The sequence below is a fragment of the Alexandromys fortis genome, unplaced genomic scaffold (genome assembly GCF_014885135.2).
Source record: "Alexandromys fortis isolate MF-2015 unplaced genomic scaffold, M_Fortis_MF-2015_v1.1 scaffold_71, whole genome shotgun sequence".
NCBI classification, from domain to species: Eukaryota; Metazoa; Chordata; class Mammalia; order Rodentia; family Cricetidae; genus Alexandromys; species Alexandromys fortis.
In genome coordinates, this window is record NW_026067954.1 from 697,201 (window position 1) to 714,499 (window position 17,299).

At 40.7% G+C, this 17,299-nt stretch overlaps 1 protein-coding gene across 1 annotated transcript in view; it reads right to left on the bottom strand.

The window, feature by feature from the left end:
- LOC126507301 (netrin receptor DCC-like) overlaps nucleotides 1–16,684 on the bottom strand; it is a gene marked incomplete at its 3' end in the record, with an annotated part of 711,778 nt that extends 695,094 nt beyond the window's left edge. Inside the window, exon 1 of the mRNA XM_050151578.1 lies at nucleotides 16,594–16,684. Within this exon, the coding sequence (XP_050007535.1) occupies nucleotides 16,594–16,684 (91 nt within the window). The remainder of the gene's footprint in view (nucleotides 1–16,593) is intronic.
- Nucleotides 16,685–17,299: the final 615 nt, after the last annotated feature.

Sequence of the window (17,299 nt, forward strand, 5' to 3'; positions counted from 1 at the left end):
AGTAAGGAGAATGTATTAGAATATCCTTGCTTTGGAATGAATAAGTTCTACACTGGTGTGCTTTAAGAGTCAACACCAGGTCAGGGATTTTCTTCCAGGGCAGGTAACTTCCCTAAAGAACAAATGAAACATTGAATATTTCTCTCAGCAAAGATAAATAGCCTGCAATCTTTATGACCTTATTGATGAAACATATGAGTTTGACTAATGATATTGACCCCCTTTATAGAGATTCCTAACAGTCAAGATAGAAAGTACATTTCAAAGGCATGGAAGACAGGAAGTATAAGGACAACCCAGTAGCAACATTATTCTCAACATCATCATTTAATATTCGTTACTATAACCTTATATGAATCAGAATCTTCAGAGAAAAGACAAAGAAAGAGCTATATAAATGGATATAAATTGAAAATTATGGGCTGAGCTACTTGCTTTTTGGGTATAAAATATACAGAAATTCTTTGATGGTACATAAGTAGTTTGGGATTGTGATGCTAAAGATCATCAATGCATTTTCAAGTTGAGCTAAAAGGAATAAGAAGGGCACACTAGGATCCAGAAGAGACTCACGGCTGCAGTGCACAGTATAAATTTGTTTCCCCAGTTACCACATCTCCGTGTTAGAAATCAGTGCCTAGTGGCACCTGCCCTTCTCTGAGCAATCCGTTCTTTTCAAGATCCCTATAAAATTATTAGGAGAAGCCTTACGGGCAGAGCCTCTTCATTCTAAAATCAAAGTATTTATGCTGCCAGTGCTTCTTGGATAACCTTGTCACTTCTTCCTGTCCCTTTATCCCAGTCTTCTCATACATCTGCTGGAGATGAGGCTAGACCCAGAGGCACAATTGTCACGTGTGCTCTCTCATAAGTGGTCTTTGAACATGAAGCACGGAAAGCCAGCCTACAGATCACAGTCCCAGAGAACCTAGATAACAGTGGGGACCCTGGGAGAGACATGCGTAGATCTGGTCTACGTGGGTAGTGGAGGAAGATGGGATTTTCTGGTTAGATTGAGAGCATGGGGACCTTGGGAGAGGGTTGGTGGGGGGGGGAAGTGGAGAGAAATGTGGAGCTCAATGAAAATCACTAAAAAGGAAAAAAGAAGAAGAAAAGGCTAGTGAACAGAGCACCATTACTGGTGATGGGAACTTGGGCCAACATGGAGCAGAAAACTAGGTCTCAGCAGTGAAATACGAAGTACAGTGTCCCATAGGGGAATCTTTCGTCCTTTTCAGGCACCTCATTTGCCCAACTGCGCCCCTTTTCACTTAGGAATTCATTCTGACGCTATTGCTTGCTTTCTCATATTTTTCATATTGGTTGCTCATATTCCTCACTTAATTCATTTATATCTTAATAACAAGGATACCTCACCTTGCGTCTATTTTGTTTCAAACTGTGCAAGTCTTCTTCCCAACCATTTTGTTGACTGTAGAGACATAGGTATTTTTGTTTGTTTTTTTTTTTTGGGGGGGGCAGGGTTTTTCTGTATAGCCCTGGCTGTCCTGGAACTCACTCTGTAGACCAAACAGGTCTCAAACTGAGAAATCAGCCTGTTTCTGCTTCTCAAGTGATGAGATTAAAAGTTTGTGCCATCACACCTGGTTAAAGATATTTTCTTTATATTTTTTATAAAACTCCTATAGGGTACAGTCATATATAATATGTCAAATGTCAATTTAATAAGCACCTGTACCATGAATGAATAAAATCAGAAATACTTTAGTGTGTGTTACATGTTAAAGACTGAAGGTTTCTGTCTGTGTAATATATTTTTAATCTAACTATTCAGTGATTCTTTACAAATTTAGGGAATTAGGACCCTGAACCTTCATGACATCTTTGACAGTCATTTGCACCAAGGTGTGTAAAAGTGTTTTATAGTTACCCACTGTTAGGTTTGTGATGGGGGGTTACTCACTAAATGCTTCTGGGGTCCTGTTTCTCATCTATCCAACTGCACAGCCATTTAAAACAACCCCAATAACCTTTCTGTATTTGACCAATCATTTTACATAAAAGACTCAGCCTCATTTGCCAAGCCATTCTTATTTCTGTGGTCTTGTCTTGACTTCTCCATTAGTTTCTAGAACATGAATATTTTAATATTGTGCCTCATCCTAATTCTCAGGAATGACTGTCCTAAGGTAAACCCAGAGTCTATGCTTGGGATTATTACGTAGGAAGCAATTATTTATACTTCTCTTCCCATTTTCATATTCAGCACGGGAGTTGACAAATACCTTGGATGTCTTAGGACCAGGACTCATGGAGATAGCAAATTGTAGAGTTCACACATTTGCATTTAACATTTGAGGGATTTTCTTGACTTTTATTTTCTCACAGGCACTCTGGAAGGTTGCCAGTAAAATTATTAACAGAGTACACACAAAAGAAAAAAAAAAACCAAGGAGAATTAAATGGGCGGTGGGGAGAAAAAGATCAGAGGGTAGCCCCATTTGTATTAAATAGTTCAGGAAATTAGAAGTTTGCCTTGTGGTTTGCTGAACATTAGAAAGCAGTATACACAGGGGTACCTTGAGAGTCTGTGCAAGCCCGTGAATGACCAGCATATGGAAATAAGTTGTGAGCAAACTATTACACACAATGGAACCCAAAAGACACCTCCATACTTAAAGTGGTCCATCCATTCCTGGCAACAGAGAAGTGTTGCTGGCTTTATCAACAGAGTGATAGGTCAAAGCAAGCCGTCACTGTAGAGTGTTCACTCTGATTATCCTGCAAGATTAGAGTGTAAGGTATCAGTGACCTGATAAATAGCTAAGAGGCAAGTTGTCTCCAATCAGGCACCCATACTCTCTGGACTGTTGGAAGAACAACCTCTTAATAGACCTTGCTTCTGGCCCCGTGTGGTGAGCAGAGTCCTAATCACTTGGTGGTGTTCTGCTGAGCAGTAACATTAACATCAGCTGAAGACATTACAGCCCAGTAGAAAAGAAACACAAAAACACCGAGATTCTTCCCATATGCATCTACACGAGAGTGGCCTGATTCAGGGAGACCAACAATCACAGTTTACAGGAATCAGCTCCATATTGACACTGTACATCCTACTTCTTCACCATATAATTCCTCTAGCAACCCAGGCAGTGCAATACTGTTCTTTTTGTGTGTCTTTCTTTCTGTACTTCTCCGAACCTCTGCCTTGGATTTTTGTTCTGCCTTTGTTCCTTAATTCTTTGCTGAAAATTGATTGAATTCTCTTGCTAAGTTATAGCTAGGGAAATGCAGTTTCCCTGGGAGGCGGTTCACCCCTCTATAAATAGAATTTAACTCTGAGGGAAAAAGGAAAACAGCAGCCTTACATAACCTTTCACAAAAGCCCTACTCTTTTTCTAGCAGGACCAGAGAAGGGCCTACAGTTCATGAGCTAAGCAGAAACTTGTCTCACCAGTGGGAACACTAGTGATTTTCATTCAGATTGATCCAGTCTGCACAGCTGAGCCCTCACAGCCTCTCCTACTCCACTGTGATTTGGAGCTCTGGTTAAAGCTTGTCTCTCAACCAGGCAGGGCAGAGCAAAGGCTTCAAAGCCTCGTGCTGAGATAGCTCCCTGCCTGAAAGCTTTACTCCTCTCTAAACATTTCAGTTAAGCCCTTTCTTTCCCATCACAGAAGCTCAGACAAATGAGCAGTTGGTTTGTTTCATGCCCCAAAGACCATTTCCAATCAAAAGGCAAGGTTCAGTTTGGGGTCACTTCCACCAGGGTCTCACTTTTAGCATGTGTGTACTTTTCAGAACTGACCTGAAGGACACAGGGTGGAAATGACTCAGGGCGCCAGCCTCCCTTTTATGTGCCTCCCTGTTCTCCTGAACCATAGTATTTTCCAGAGAGAAGAGAGTGGCTGGAGGGGGAAATGGGAAATGAAGACTAGCAGACCCTTTCTGAAGTGTGTTAGCTCCTTGAGAAAAAGAGGGGGAGGGAGGGAGACTGAATACTCAAGCAACTTCCAAGGGGTTTCTATCTCCAGGAAAATGAAGCATGTCATGACCTCTGAGAGTACTGTAGCAGCAAACAACAAGCCAGAAGCCCCTTTGATGTGCGGACAGTTTGCCATTGTAAGACCTAAAGGTAGGCCACCCAAAGATGGTGAAAACTAAGTTTGAATTCATGTGGTCAGGGCACTGCATTTCCGCTCTGTTTGGCTGACCAGTTATGGTTGTAAGGACTGGGAAAAATCTCTGTCTCCTAGATCGATGTTTCTAAATCACCTTTCACCCCAAAGAAGCAAGTCAAGGCACTGGCCGGGTTTTCTGAGTGTCTGAGTCCCCAGGTGATATGAATATTTTTTGTTCTGTGGACAATAGCTCAAACAGCTGTTGCAATACCTTAAGATAACGGGAGCCAGTGCAGTGGTTGTGTATCACAGTCTTCTGAAGATTAAAAACACCAATTATACTTGGATAGTTAGCAGAGATTCTAAATTACTAGTACGAAGAGAGCCTAAACTGAGGAAGAATCCAAAAGAGAGATGCTCCCCAAGAGAAAAGACCACAGGGATATAATCTACCTATTCCTTTTGTTAACAAAGCAAGAATCAGCTTCTAGGCATTCATGCCAGAGAGCGAATTCAATACCTCTGAAGAAAACGCATGTAGCTAAAATAAAAAGAAGTCGTAATTAATGATTTCTTGAATGTAGAATACACAGAAATTTGTTATAGGCTACCAAATTTGACCAGTGTTACAGTGAGGAATGACCTACTAGGTGTTATGGTTTAAACCCCTAAATCCAGGAAAGGCACGAGCCTAGACTCACTAAACCCATATAGATGTCAAAATTGTTAGTAAAGTATGATTTGTTATATTTCTTACACACACAAGCAAAATAATGCATTTGAAGAGGATTTTATAATGGGTGCCTATGTTTGTGAATGTAGCATTTGTAAAATCCATCTTAATACAGGGCAAATTATGCTAACAACAGATTCTATTTATGAAATAGTGATTACAAGTGAATTGAAATATAAACTCTATATATTTAAGCACTGGAGTTTAGGGTTGGAACAGAGAGGCTGATTTTCTATTCATTTAAAAGATGGGGGTGTGTAATGCAGTGGCCGTCAGTGTTTCAGTCAAACCCATCACTTGGGTAGCTTTGTTTTATATTCTAGATTGTGTCTGCTCTGTCTTCATGTCCAGAGACCACAGAGCCTGACCCTGGAGGTAAAAACTGACTCAATAGCAAAACTATGATTGGGTACAGTAATATGATGTAGTTGCAAGCCACTGAGTTTTTGATCAATATTTGAAGAAACAGCAATGCCGAGAAAATGTGGTGGGATGTAGCATACTGAAGTAAAAATGATCTACACTTTTAAACAAAGCTTAGTCTCACTTTTTCTCTTTAGTTCCCTGAGAGAAATTAGGTACATAGTTTTTGGGAGGCTACACAAAGAGGAAATGCCCCCATGTCAATTCTAGTACTACAAACAAGTGAAATCCTGTTCTCTCTCTCCCAGTGGAACTGGCTTCCTGAACACACTCATGAATACACTTTTACCTTTTCTTAGCTCTCCATATTTTCTAAAACTCTTTCTCTTTAACTGTATTATGACTATTCATAAAATCCAACAGTACACAAGTAGGACAGACTTGGCTTATAAATTCATAACTGACTGATGAATTAGGGCAAAAGTTTTCTATGCAATTTATGTAAATTGTATGATGTTTGACATGCTACTTGGACTAAATACCTGGTATCATTTTGGGGTAGGCCTTCTGTCCTTTGGTTCCTGTGGCCCACTTTGGATCTCTGCCAAGCGTGGTGGCTTTTGGACCCCTGGCAGAGAGTATTACTGTGCCAGACACGAGGGAATGGACTCGAGCTAGAGAGAAAGGCTAAAGGGAGCTAAAGCAAAGAGCTAGGCAGAACCTTAGATCAGGTGTTGTTTACCTAAATTTTAAATAATATAAAAATGGTAAAGAATGCTCCTTGATATGAGCTCATTCCAACAGATTCTGCAAGTTCCCAGAGTGTGAAAATCTGTTGGTGCAGGACAAAGATGACTTTGCAGCGTCATCTAGATCACTACCCTACAGTGGGTTCCTGAAGCAAGATGGGAGTTCTCCTACCACGGGGTTGAGACAATCCTTTTTCTCACTGCCTTTCTCCCTCTGCTCCCTATCAAATACCCGCTTCTTAACTTCTAATTTATTCTTCCATTGCCAGTTCAACCCGTTTTCACAATCTGCTTTTTGGCTGCCTTCACTGTTTTCAGTGCTTTATCATTGTAGGGTAGTGGATTTATTTCTGTTTGTTGCTAATTCGAATGGGCTCCTAACTCCATCACCACCTAAACAAGGTGCCTGGACCACTCAATAAATGTGTAAGAGCTATGGGAGTGTGCCAATGTGTTTATAGAAAACTTGCCAAGATCTGAAAGAAAAACCATGATAAATTTCACTCTTCTCACATGTATGCCTTAGTTTATTTACATTGTACTACATTTCATTTCACCCCTTATTTTATCTTCTTTTTATTGGTTATTTTTTTTAACTGAGACATAATTTGGCTTTGTAATCCAAACTAGTCATAAACTCACTTTTTGGTCCAAGGTGCTCTCATAATCATAATTTTCCATATTTCAACCCCTAAATTCTTGGATAAATATACCTATGTGCCATTGCTTTCAACTTAGTTTAAATATGGCTTAGTTCACATGTGATTGACAACTATTTACACCCAATGCTTCAAAACAAAACAGAAAACACACACACATACACACACACACACATAAAGAAAACCTCAGTCAATCTAAGAATTCTAAGAATATAGGGATAAGAGAATTGGTTCTGTCATCCAACCTTGCCAGTTTTAACATATTAACGGTAGAATGTGTAAAAATTATAGTTGACATTTTTTCAGTCTCCCCACTTTGTGTTTTTTTCTTAACGAACACTTCGTTCTACCCTACATGTCATTCACTCATCGATGTATGTGCCTGTCTCATTGACTTAAAGATAACTCATGAAAGGCAGAAATACATTAAAACATTCCATTTAGCACATCATAATCCCTGTTAAATATCCATAATGATGATCTTGATTTAAATATTTGATCTCATTTGATCATATCATAGCTCAACAATTATCTTGGGCTTTTGAGAAACCACATGAAAAGTGAGAGCCCAAGTTTTGGAAGACAAAACCCAAATCCCTGGGCATAACAAGGGGAAGAGCATATGATGAACCTACATTTTACAATGCATTACTTGGGAAATCTTATTGAGAAAATTACACGAAATGTAAGGCCTTTGGTTAAATGAAAGAGCTAAATAAACTAGAGGGAGTTCAGTGTCTTTTTTAAAAAATGTAAGTGTGATTAAGATTCTGGAGGGATAAGAGGAAAAACTAAGTGAACTATTTTGCTATAGTTAGATTAAATAAAGATGATTCCAGGAAACAAAAACAACTTAGAGCTAAAATGATTTAGCCTTCTCTGGACCATAGAAAAGGCTGTGTCATTGCAAAGGAAAAACAAGAACTTTGGTTCTATAACACAGGTGTTGAGAAGAATATTTGGAACACCATTATCTAAGATAAATCACAAAGTGAATTTCCAACAGCAAAAACTATTGTGTTGATGAAATGTTTCCCAAGGGAAGGAGTCAACAAACCATCCCTTGAGATGCTTCAGATCAGGGAGAAAATAAGCAGAAATTGTCCTGTGGGGAACATCTCTGTCCAGACATTAGACATGAAAGGCAAAGCTTTGCAGATTGTCTCTCTAATTTATATTCTTCTGCAATCCCATGAGGCTGAGCAAAGGCATGGCAACAATGGCTGGAGCAGTCTCGATGCAGACGATGCAGAGGCTTGCTTAGATGCCTCAGCCATGGCTCACATCTCTGAGTCAGCACAGAGCGCAACCTGCTAGAGGCCACTTCCAGCGTACTCAAATGTTGTACTTATTCCAGAGACCTTTGTTAACCTGCTCAGTGAGACCAACTGGAATAAATTAAGAACCCATATAAAAGTTGAAGGCATATATTTCTTCAAGCGCAGGGTGTCTTAAACCAACAATCAAATACGCTGTAAATTTGACAGTGTTTTTTTCCCCTATGCATTTTATTTGTATTGGAAACATATTCAAGGTCAAATGACCAGATTAGGATGCATTTTTACTAAGATTTGGTATCTACCATTAGGACTGCAATCAGTCTTTCTTTGGTTCCCTTACATTCAGGAGAGGCCTAACATGCCTACAATTAAGCCTGGTGCCTCAGAACTGTGTTTCTTTATAAGCTGATGTCTATACAGACATCATAGACAGGGTAAGTAAAGATACAGAGAAAGAAAAAAGGTTTCTCATTAGAATAAATAATCTTAAAGTGACTAAGGGCATTTTTTTCTAGATAAATTAATGTGCATTTTGGGAAAATGCTTAAGAAGTGCCTGGGGAAAGATAAACTTGCTGTAATATAAGGTAACAACTTACTAAAAGTTAGACTACTGATGATATCTACATTTAAAATCAAAGGGTTGGTTAGTAGGTAAAACAGAGTAAACCACCAATAAAATGACTAAGATAAAATGGATATTCAGTTGGAGAAACAGAATCATAGAAGTATCTTGCTGCAAACACAAATGGCCAACAAATTTATGAGAAAAAAAAATGTGCACTTTTATTAGCAATCAGGGGAATGCAAATTAAACCCATAATGAGATGTTAATTCACATCCACCAGATGAAGGCAAATTAGGCAAATGAAAATACCAAGTATTGGTGGAGACATGAAACAAAGAAAATGCTCATATGTTCCTGGTGTGGGGCTATAATAAATGTGGTATGCCATTGACAATTAATATAAAGATGTCCATTATATGGCTCAGAATTTCCATACCTACATGGATGCCTGGAAATGGTGATTAATTTTTACTGGACAATGTCTAGAAAAATGCTGAAACCATCAAGATAGATAACAGAAAAGTTGGAGTTCAAAAGAGTCTGTCAACAACAGCTTAGGTTAGTTATAATCAATTAATGTCATGGATACTACACAGTAGAGGGATTGAGTGTAGCCATATGCACGTACACAGGTATTCTCAGATACTTAATGTTTAGCCATAAGGCAAATAAAAAATGTATTTCTTTGATTACAAGCACACGCAAGGAAACAAAACAGTATGTTAAAGAAAGATGCATTTGTGGCAATGTTACAAATTGAAAAGGTTAACACACACACACAAAACCTGTCAATGGTGTTTTGTATAACTATTATTATCTTTAGTGTTACTATTAATTACTCCAGACACTATATGTATATATGTGAAGCTCATAATGCAAGTAAATTATGTGATGTTGTAACCAAGAAAACACTAACATTGCTGTGGTTCACACCTCCATTAACATGGAAACTTATGTTTCATGAAAAACAAATGACATCCAAATTAATATATCAGATTTCAGAAACACCACAAGCCTATTAATTAAATAAATTAGGGCTCTTTCCTTTAACAAGGAACTTGGGTCCCAATTTAGAGTCAGTCTTCTTGCATGAAAGACAATCTCCATAAAACTGAGAAAAAATAAAATAAAATAAAAAAAGGGACAGGGAAAAGTTTCAACTAGACATAAAAATGTAAAGAAAAGATATTTTCTGAATACAGTATCAATTTTCTTAATATGTCACAACTAGAAACTTGTGTCCTAAATTAAACAAAAGCAATGTATATCTTCAGGCTTTTTGAAACAATCAGTGTAATGTAAATATGGTATCAGGGTGATGACCTGAATAGAAGACAAACAGGCTAAATCATATTCTCCACCTTAAACAGCAAATGAGTGGAAAAATTTCTCTAAACTCTATTGGTTAAAATCTAAATCCCAACATGAAACTTCACTTATTAAACAAATGGCCCGAGTCAGCATCATTTATATCACATCTAATTATTTTATGTTCCTATGAAAATGTAAATATAGATTTAAGCACATTTTAGACAACCTAGAATAAAACTATATTGGTAATCTTTCTTATCAGTTTACAACTCAACTGGGTAATATTTTATTACATATATTCTAAAGAGCCAACAAGTTCAACAGAACGTGTTTGTACTAGATAGTCTGGAAATTGCCTTTCCTTAAGATCTGCATGTAAAAGAAAACTGTTGTGAAATTTTAGTTCAACTACGTAAAGATGTGTTGCACTTGTTATTATGTTAACCTGTGTTGCTGTTTTAACTTGCCTGCCTAATGCAACTGATTGGTCTAATAAAAAGCTGAATGACCAATGGAGAAGGAGGAGGTATAGGTGGGACTTTCAGGCAGGGAGAGTAAGTAGCAGGAAGAATTTAGGCTCGGAGAAGAAATAAATGGAGATGACAGGGAGTCCCAGTAGTCAGCCAGCCAGACACAGAGGAAGCAGGAAAGTAGGACATACAGTTGAAAGTCAAAAAGGCCCAAGGCAAAATGTAGATGAAGAGAAACGAATTATATTATAAGAGCTAGTGGGACAAGTCAAAGCTAAGTCTGAGCATTCATAATTCATAATAAGTCTCCATGTCTTTATTTGGGAGCTTGTTGGTAGCCTAAGGAAATGCCAACTACAGAAAACAAGGAAAAAATTTCTAAACTGCAATGAATGCCCAGGGAATTCTGTGTAAACGGTATCCAAGAGAAGCTACAGCACCAGCTGTGGTGGTGCACGCTGGTAGGATTTGCTGAAGGAGACAGAGGCAGCAGGATCACAGAAGAGCTGACCCACACAAACTTGGGAAAGTTAGCCCCACCCACTACCATGAACCTGGGAGAGCTGGCTCCACCCCTCACCTGAGGGTAGTTGTCCCAGCAACCTGAACCTATCAACTCAGCTGCCACCCAGGCACACATCCATGGCTTAAAGTTGGCACACCTCAACATCTGTCCCATCTATGTTCTGCTGGAGTGTTTGAAAGGACTGATCTTGCAGAACTATAGCCACAAGATTTCTATGGCTCTATGCAAGAATATATACTAGAGAAATATAATCAATAAATCTGTGTTTCTGTGCCAGACTTTCCCCCCAAGAAATGAAAGCTATGAACACTACGGTTGTTAAAAAAAAAAAAAAAAAACTTGTTCATAGAAAGCAATATATACTCATATGACCATTGGCAAGTTATCCTCAATAATAAAAATAGAAGTGGGTTCAGTCATACACATTATTACATATTTCTAAATCATACCATAGCATAAAGTTGGGACATTTCTGAACTATCAAGGAAAAATATTTTTACTTAAGAGTTGTGTTAAAGGGGATTTTTAAACCTCAGGCTAAATTTGTCAGAGAATTTTAGAGCTCTAATGCAATTTTGATCACCAATCAGCCAACCTGTGTTTCTTCACACTAGTAGAGTGCTGAACCTCAGAAGCACACAGCGAGGGAGATAACACTCATGCGGGAGAAGGAAATGTGCGGTATGAAATTGTGCTGCAATTTACCTGAGTGCTGTGATTATAAAGGTGCATAATAATTTGCACTTATTTTTTTTTGCTGTTGCTCATTTGGCATATATAACATGTAATTTTCTTTCATGAATTTTTTATTGGTCTACAGAGAAAACAATCCGATCACCTATCCTTTCTCATCAGCAAGTTGAATATCCACTTTATGCGGTCTTAGTTTGAGGGAAAGTATCTTAAATATATTGGGACAGGGCAATGCCATGGATATTAGAAGGACACTGAGAAATGCTCTGAATTTTGAAAAGAGTAGGTATTGACTTAGAATGAAGTTCTCTATTTCAACTTAGTAATAACAGGGTGGCCAAATCACTTGCCTCGGTTAGCATCACCCACTACTTTAGAGGGCTCACTCCTTTCTCAAAGCTTGTGAACTCTGGGATGCTGATAGTCCTGGCTCGGAGGCAACAGGTGAGCTTCCTAGTCTAACAGTATTGCTTAGCTCTTTTCTGAGTAGTTTATTCTTCACTGAAAGAAGCACTCAAAAATATTTTAAACATTATTTTTAAGAAAAAAATCCCAAGTCTTCCAAAGTGTAATTATAACATGGCTAAGCAGAATGCCTACGGAACAAGGGCTTGGTTTCTCAATAAGAAAGGCTTTACTGGGTTGCATCTAGAGGGTGGCCTTGATATCATACTATGATATAGAGAAGGCAGCTGAATTCTCTAGGGACAGCCAACAGAGAAGAAAGCAGACCATAGTAGGTCGCTTAAAAATTCGTGGGGTATTGTCCAAATATTGAATTTGGTGTGTTCCAACCCTGAATCAATGATACCAAGCCAGGACTCAATAGGATCATGAAATTCCCAAGACTTTCTCTGTTCTGTCAAACTGTCATAGAAAAGACAGAAAAGGAAACATCATGTTTATATTTTATTAATTGAATGTTCACCATACTCTCCATTCCATTTCAGAGGTTATGATATTTTCTATTATATGATGATTTTTATCAGCAATTCATCAAGCAATCCTCAGTGGTTTTGTGTCATTATTCTTTTAACCCAAGCAACACTAAGGTTTTCTGAAACTTACATATACGGGTCATCTAAAAGACTATCAGTGTAGGTATATGAAAACGTATCATTTGAGAAGATACGTTTGCAACAAATACCCAGACACAGCAACCTGTTTCTAATTTGGCATGAGTTTCTGATGGTAATCCAGGCCAGGTCTGTGGCAACTGGGGAGAGTTGGACACAAGCCAACACGATGTCACTAATGAAGTCATGAGCGCCCTTATGGACACACTTGGAGAAGGCAGGGACTGGGAAAAGCTGCTTTCTGTGCAAGTACCATCATGCTTTAATGAAAGACAATGATTCATGGCAACCATATCCTTTACTATTTAACCTAACAGGGAAAAGTCCTGAGGAGAAAGTCTCATATACATAGTTTAAGATGGTAAAATTATTCATAAAATTGTAAGACTATCTGCTCTAAACAATCATCTTAGGACAGTCTCTCAAGGAAGGACGCGATTCACAAACTTCAGCTCTTCTTTGCATTCAGGGCCAGCAAGACAAACAGGGCCAAGATGACAGGATTTAAAGCAGTCTGTGTGCCGAGGACAGAGATCATCCTACATTACTTGGCATTACTGTGTGCTGCTAGTAACATCTCAGGAACAATCACATACGTAGGAGAAATCCTAGAATGTTGAATATATACGGTGGGAGGCATAAACCAAGAAGAGAGAAACGTTCTCATAAAAAGTGTCTTTGAGGTAACTGTGCTGGGATTCCCTTCGATGGTGCATTATTCCTTCATTCTAGAGACAAACAAGCAATAAAAACAGCAGCGAACTATCCCAGCTTTTCAAATGAACCCCCTACTCCAAATGCCAGATTCCTATTGGCTTAGACAAGACTCCAAAGGAACAGTCTGGCTGTGTTCCATTCAAGACAAAAGTTCATCCTCCCCAATGAAGCAAGGAAGTCTGCAGAGAGGTTAACTTGCGGGGAGTAAATGGAACACACACACAAACACACACACACACACACACACACACGCACTAAGAAGTTATAAATCTTTTCCTGGAAAAAAAAAAGTGTCTATCAGGCCCTCACAGTAGCCTTGCTGTTAAGAGCATTAAAGCAAATGCACTGAGCCTAATATATTCACATATAACATGTGCGGGCCATTTCACATGCTTCATCACTCAGAGGGCAGCTGCTGCAGGGTGGAAAATGGATACTGTGGCAGGTCACTGGTGATTTATACTGCAGCACACGCAGAACAGAGGAGGGCCTGCTTACCCAGGCAACCCCAGGTCCTGACACCCCCCTTCCATAGAGCAGCAAGTGCAGAAGGAGCACCTGACCTACTGTGGCTGTCAGAGTAAAAAGGGGGCTGGATAGAGCCAATAACAAGCCTCACTTCGTTATGTCTAGAGTGCATAAACTCTCACCAAACGTAACACAAACATATATTAATAATTAAATAATTAATGGGTAAACCTCCTGTGGGATTCCTTAATGTCTGAAATTCCCTTCTTACCTGAAATCCTGGGACTCTACCTGGTGCCTCTGCACAGGACTCACATCAAAAAGAAAAAACAAAAAGGAAAAAGGAAAAGAAAAGAAGAGGGCACCCCACAAGAGCAAACTAAAAAGACACTCTCTTCTGCTCTCAGCTTCAAGCCCTCACTCCACACAGACACTGTTCAGGGATGTCCTTTCTGTCGTGGCATAATAATCACATTCAAATCGACAACTTCCACGTTTTGCCTAGAAAGAGGGGAAGGACCAAACCTATTGTGCTGGTCTCCATAATCCTTTGTTACCGATCAACAAAGTCTTTAAAAACCTTCTGCTGAGTCGGAATTTCAATGCCGATGAACTAGACATTTGGCCTTATTAAGGGCACCTCCTACTGGTCCTTTCTTAGAGCGAACTATGCTTCTTCCGTGCCATGCTCCCAAAAATTGCTACTAAGGAAAAGGGTAATATTCAGGTAAACGAGCAAAGGTGCCTGGAGCAAGCTGAATTAGCAACATCTTCAAAGTGCACCACCCACTTTCCGGGGACCTGCACAAACCACATCACCTTCATGCGCAAAGACCCCAAAATGAATTTCGAAATGTAGAGAAGTTTAGAACAAAGATCAGCAAGCATTATCCATTGGTATTTTCCTTACACGTGTATACTTTTGTTTAGGATTCTTTAAATTTTTTCTGCATAGAATCGTCTATGAAGAGAAAATTTTGAGACGAGAATTAAAATAAAACAGTAGTAAACAACTGACTACAAGCAAAAAAACCTAAGTGAATGGAAGATTTAATTTGGAGATTAATATGACATATCTGATCTATCCACTCATCCACCACCAGTCGGTACCGGGTAGTAATCATTTGGGAATGGCTTCAAAATGTTGTGTAACAGAAAACACTGTCCATTTTTGCACACTTTACTTAATTCAATATTATCAGCCTCAATCTTTACTCCCTCTCTCTTCTGTGGGCTTTCTGCTTAGCAGGGAATGTCTCTAAACTTCCCTCTTTCTGTCCAGATGCTCCCAAAGTGCCAGAGAGAGCACAAGTCAATCTTCTGGGCACAAGGAAGGTTCTGCTTACTCCACTGGTGAGCATTTGCGGTTTAAGGAGGGAATTTTTGAAGACACTTTTCACCCCTTGCCTCTTCACACCTACCTCCCACCTTCAAAGGGAATAATTACGGAGGACAAAGCTCTGGGAGAGAGGAGCCAGGGAGGAGGGGACCGCCCAGAGGGAGGAGGTAGGGCGGGCAACTGTGATGAGGGTGCGCATCAGAGGAGTGCACACAGCAAGCACACACACACACACACACACACACACACACACACACAAACACACACGCTGGCTAGCTCTGGCTGCCTAGAGAAGGATGAAAGCCCAGCGCGTGTGTGCTCACGTTAATCCTGCTGGCTAGTGGCGAAGCTGGCTGGGCGCTTGCTTCATGGCCTGAATCCCTTGCCACCGTGAAGCATTCGCAACCCTTGGTTTTGCAGCCAGTACCAGACAGCCGGAGTTTAGGACTCTAGGGAGGCTGGGGACTTGGCTGCTGTGATTTAATTTTATTCCGTGTTAATTTCCAAGGCGCAGGTTGGGGCGCTCCTGTCCAACTCCTGGCCCCAGCCGGGGCGGTCTTCGGATCTGAGGAAAGGTCGATTCCAGAGGGAGTTGCATGCTCACACAGCAGCTGTTCTGTCTTTCCCCAGCAGACAGGCTCCCTATACCCAGTGCCCACCTACTTGTGGTGGCGTCCCGCAAAACCGGTAAATCTTAGCACTTCGCTGGTTTTTATTCCTTTGGCCACAGAAACCGCAGCTCCGCATTCGGAGACTGCAGCCCTCAGATCCTTCTTTCTCCTTCTTTAGCCCCATCTAGTCCCCTCAACAGTTTTGTCGTTTTTAATTAGAAACTACGCTTGCCAAGTGCCAGGGCCAGGAGGCCTGTTTCCCAGAACATCAATCATTTGGAGTTTGGAGGTGTCTTGGAGATATTTGGAGACTTAGCTAGCAAACAACGTTCGCCTACCGTTAAAATTTCAAATATGCATCTCTCCTTGCAGCTCTGCCCCTCTTTAGGCACTGCTATGCACTCATTCAAAGTACTCCAAACATACATCCGTTCTGTCCCTCTTTTGATTAGCAATCAGCAAGTACAGAAATGCAAACCTAGGGTCCCACATATTCACACAAACAACCCTAGCCCTACATCCCGCACAGACTTGCTCTAGGTTCCCTGGATGTCATCCTCTGCTTGCTCTTGTTCCCCCATCCACATCCCTCTTCCTAGGTTTTTGAGGCTCTGAGGATACAACCCAGTTATTTTCAACAGCGTCCCCATCACTTTGGCAAGCTCGTCCTCCAAATCAACACAAGTATTTGCAAAAGCAAAGATGCAAGAGAAAAGCACCAGATTGAAAGAAAAACGCGAAAGGATGCCCTCGAACCCACCAGTATCCTCCGCCCCCAGGGGGGAAAAGTCTTTTTTTCTTTTATCATCTGCGAGGAAACGGTGGGCAGAGTGAGCACCGAATATTTTATTTCTCTTACACTCTAATTCTATTCTCCATATGAAACTGGAAGAAGAAGAAGGGGGTAAGGGGTGGGGGAGTGTAGAGAAGAAAGGAACAGAGCTCTTACCAGTGACTTGAAGATGCGCGCTGAGCAAGGAAGCTCCGAAGAGTACAAAAGCCAGCTTGGGTACCCAAACACATCCAAGACTATTCTCCATATTTCAGCCAACACCTTCGGGGCCGGGGGTCCTGGGCAGCGGTGGCACTCACACGCATGCACTCACACACACATGCACACATGCACACACCCGCGCCGAGCCCCTTCGGCTTCCTCCTCCTCCTCCTCGTCCTCTTCCTCCACCTCTTTCTCCACCTCCCCTGCGCCTCTTCTGCCTGGGAAGCCTTTTTTCCTTGTCCAGAGACACAATCAGCAGCAAGAAGAGGCAGCAAAAAGTTCCATTCGGTACAAGAGCTCCCGAATCCCGATAGCACCTTGGATAACTAACTCAAGGAAACGAAGAGAGCAAGGGAAGGGGAGACAGCTCTCCGTGGAGCTTGTGAGGCATCAATGAACGGAATATCCAGGAGGGCTAGAGAGGAGACGCAAAGCAATCCCGTGGCTGGCCATGCGTTAGAACGCTGAAGCTTCTTCCTTGTAGTCGGTTGGATAAAGTTGGAGAGAAAAAATTCACGCTGGTGATGCTGTTCCTTTGGCTTCTGAGAGCTGGGGAAACGGATAGGGGACAGAGGCGGGGGAGTGCCGGGCGGAGCGCTCTGCTCTCACTTGTTACTGGGGTGTCCGCCAGCGGTGTGTGAGCTGAGAGTTGGAACCT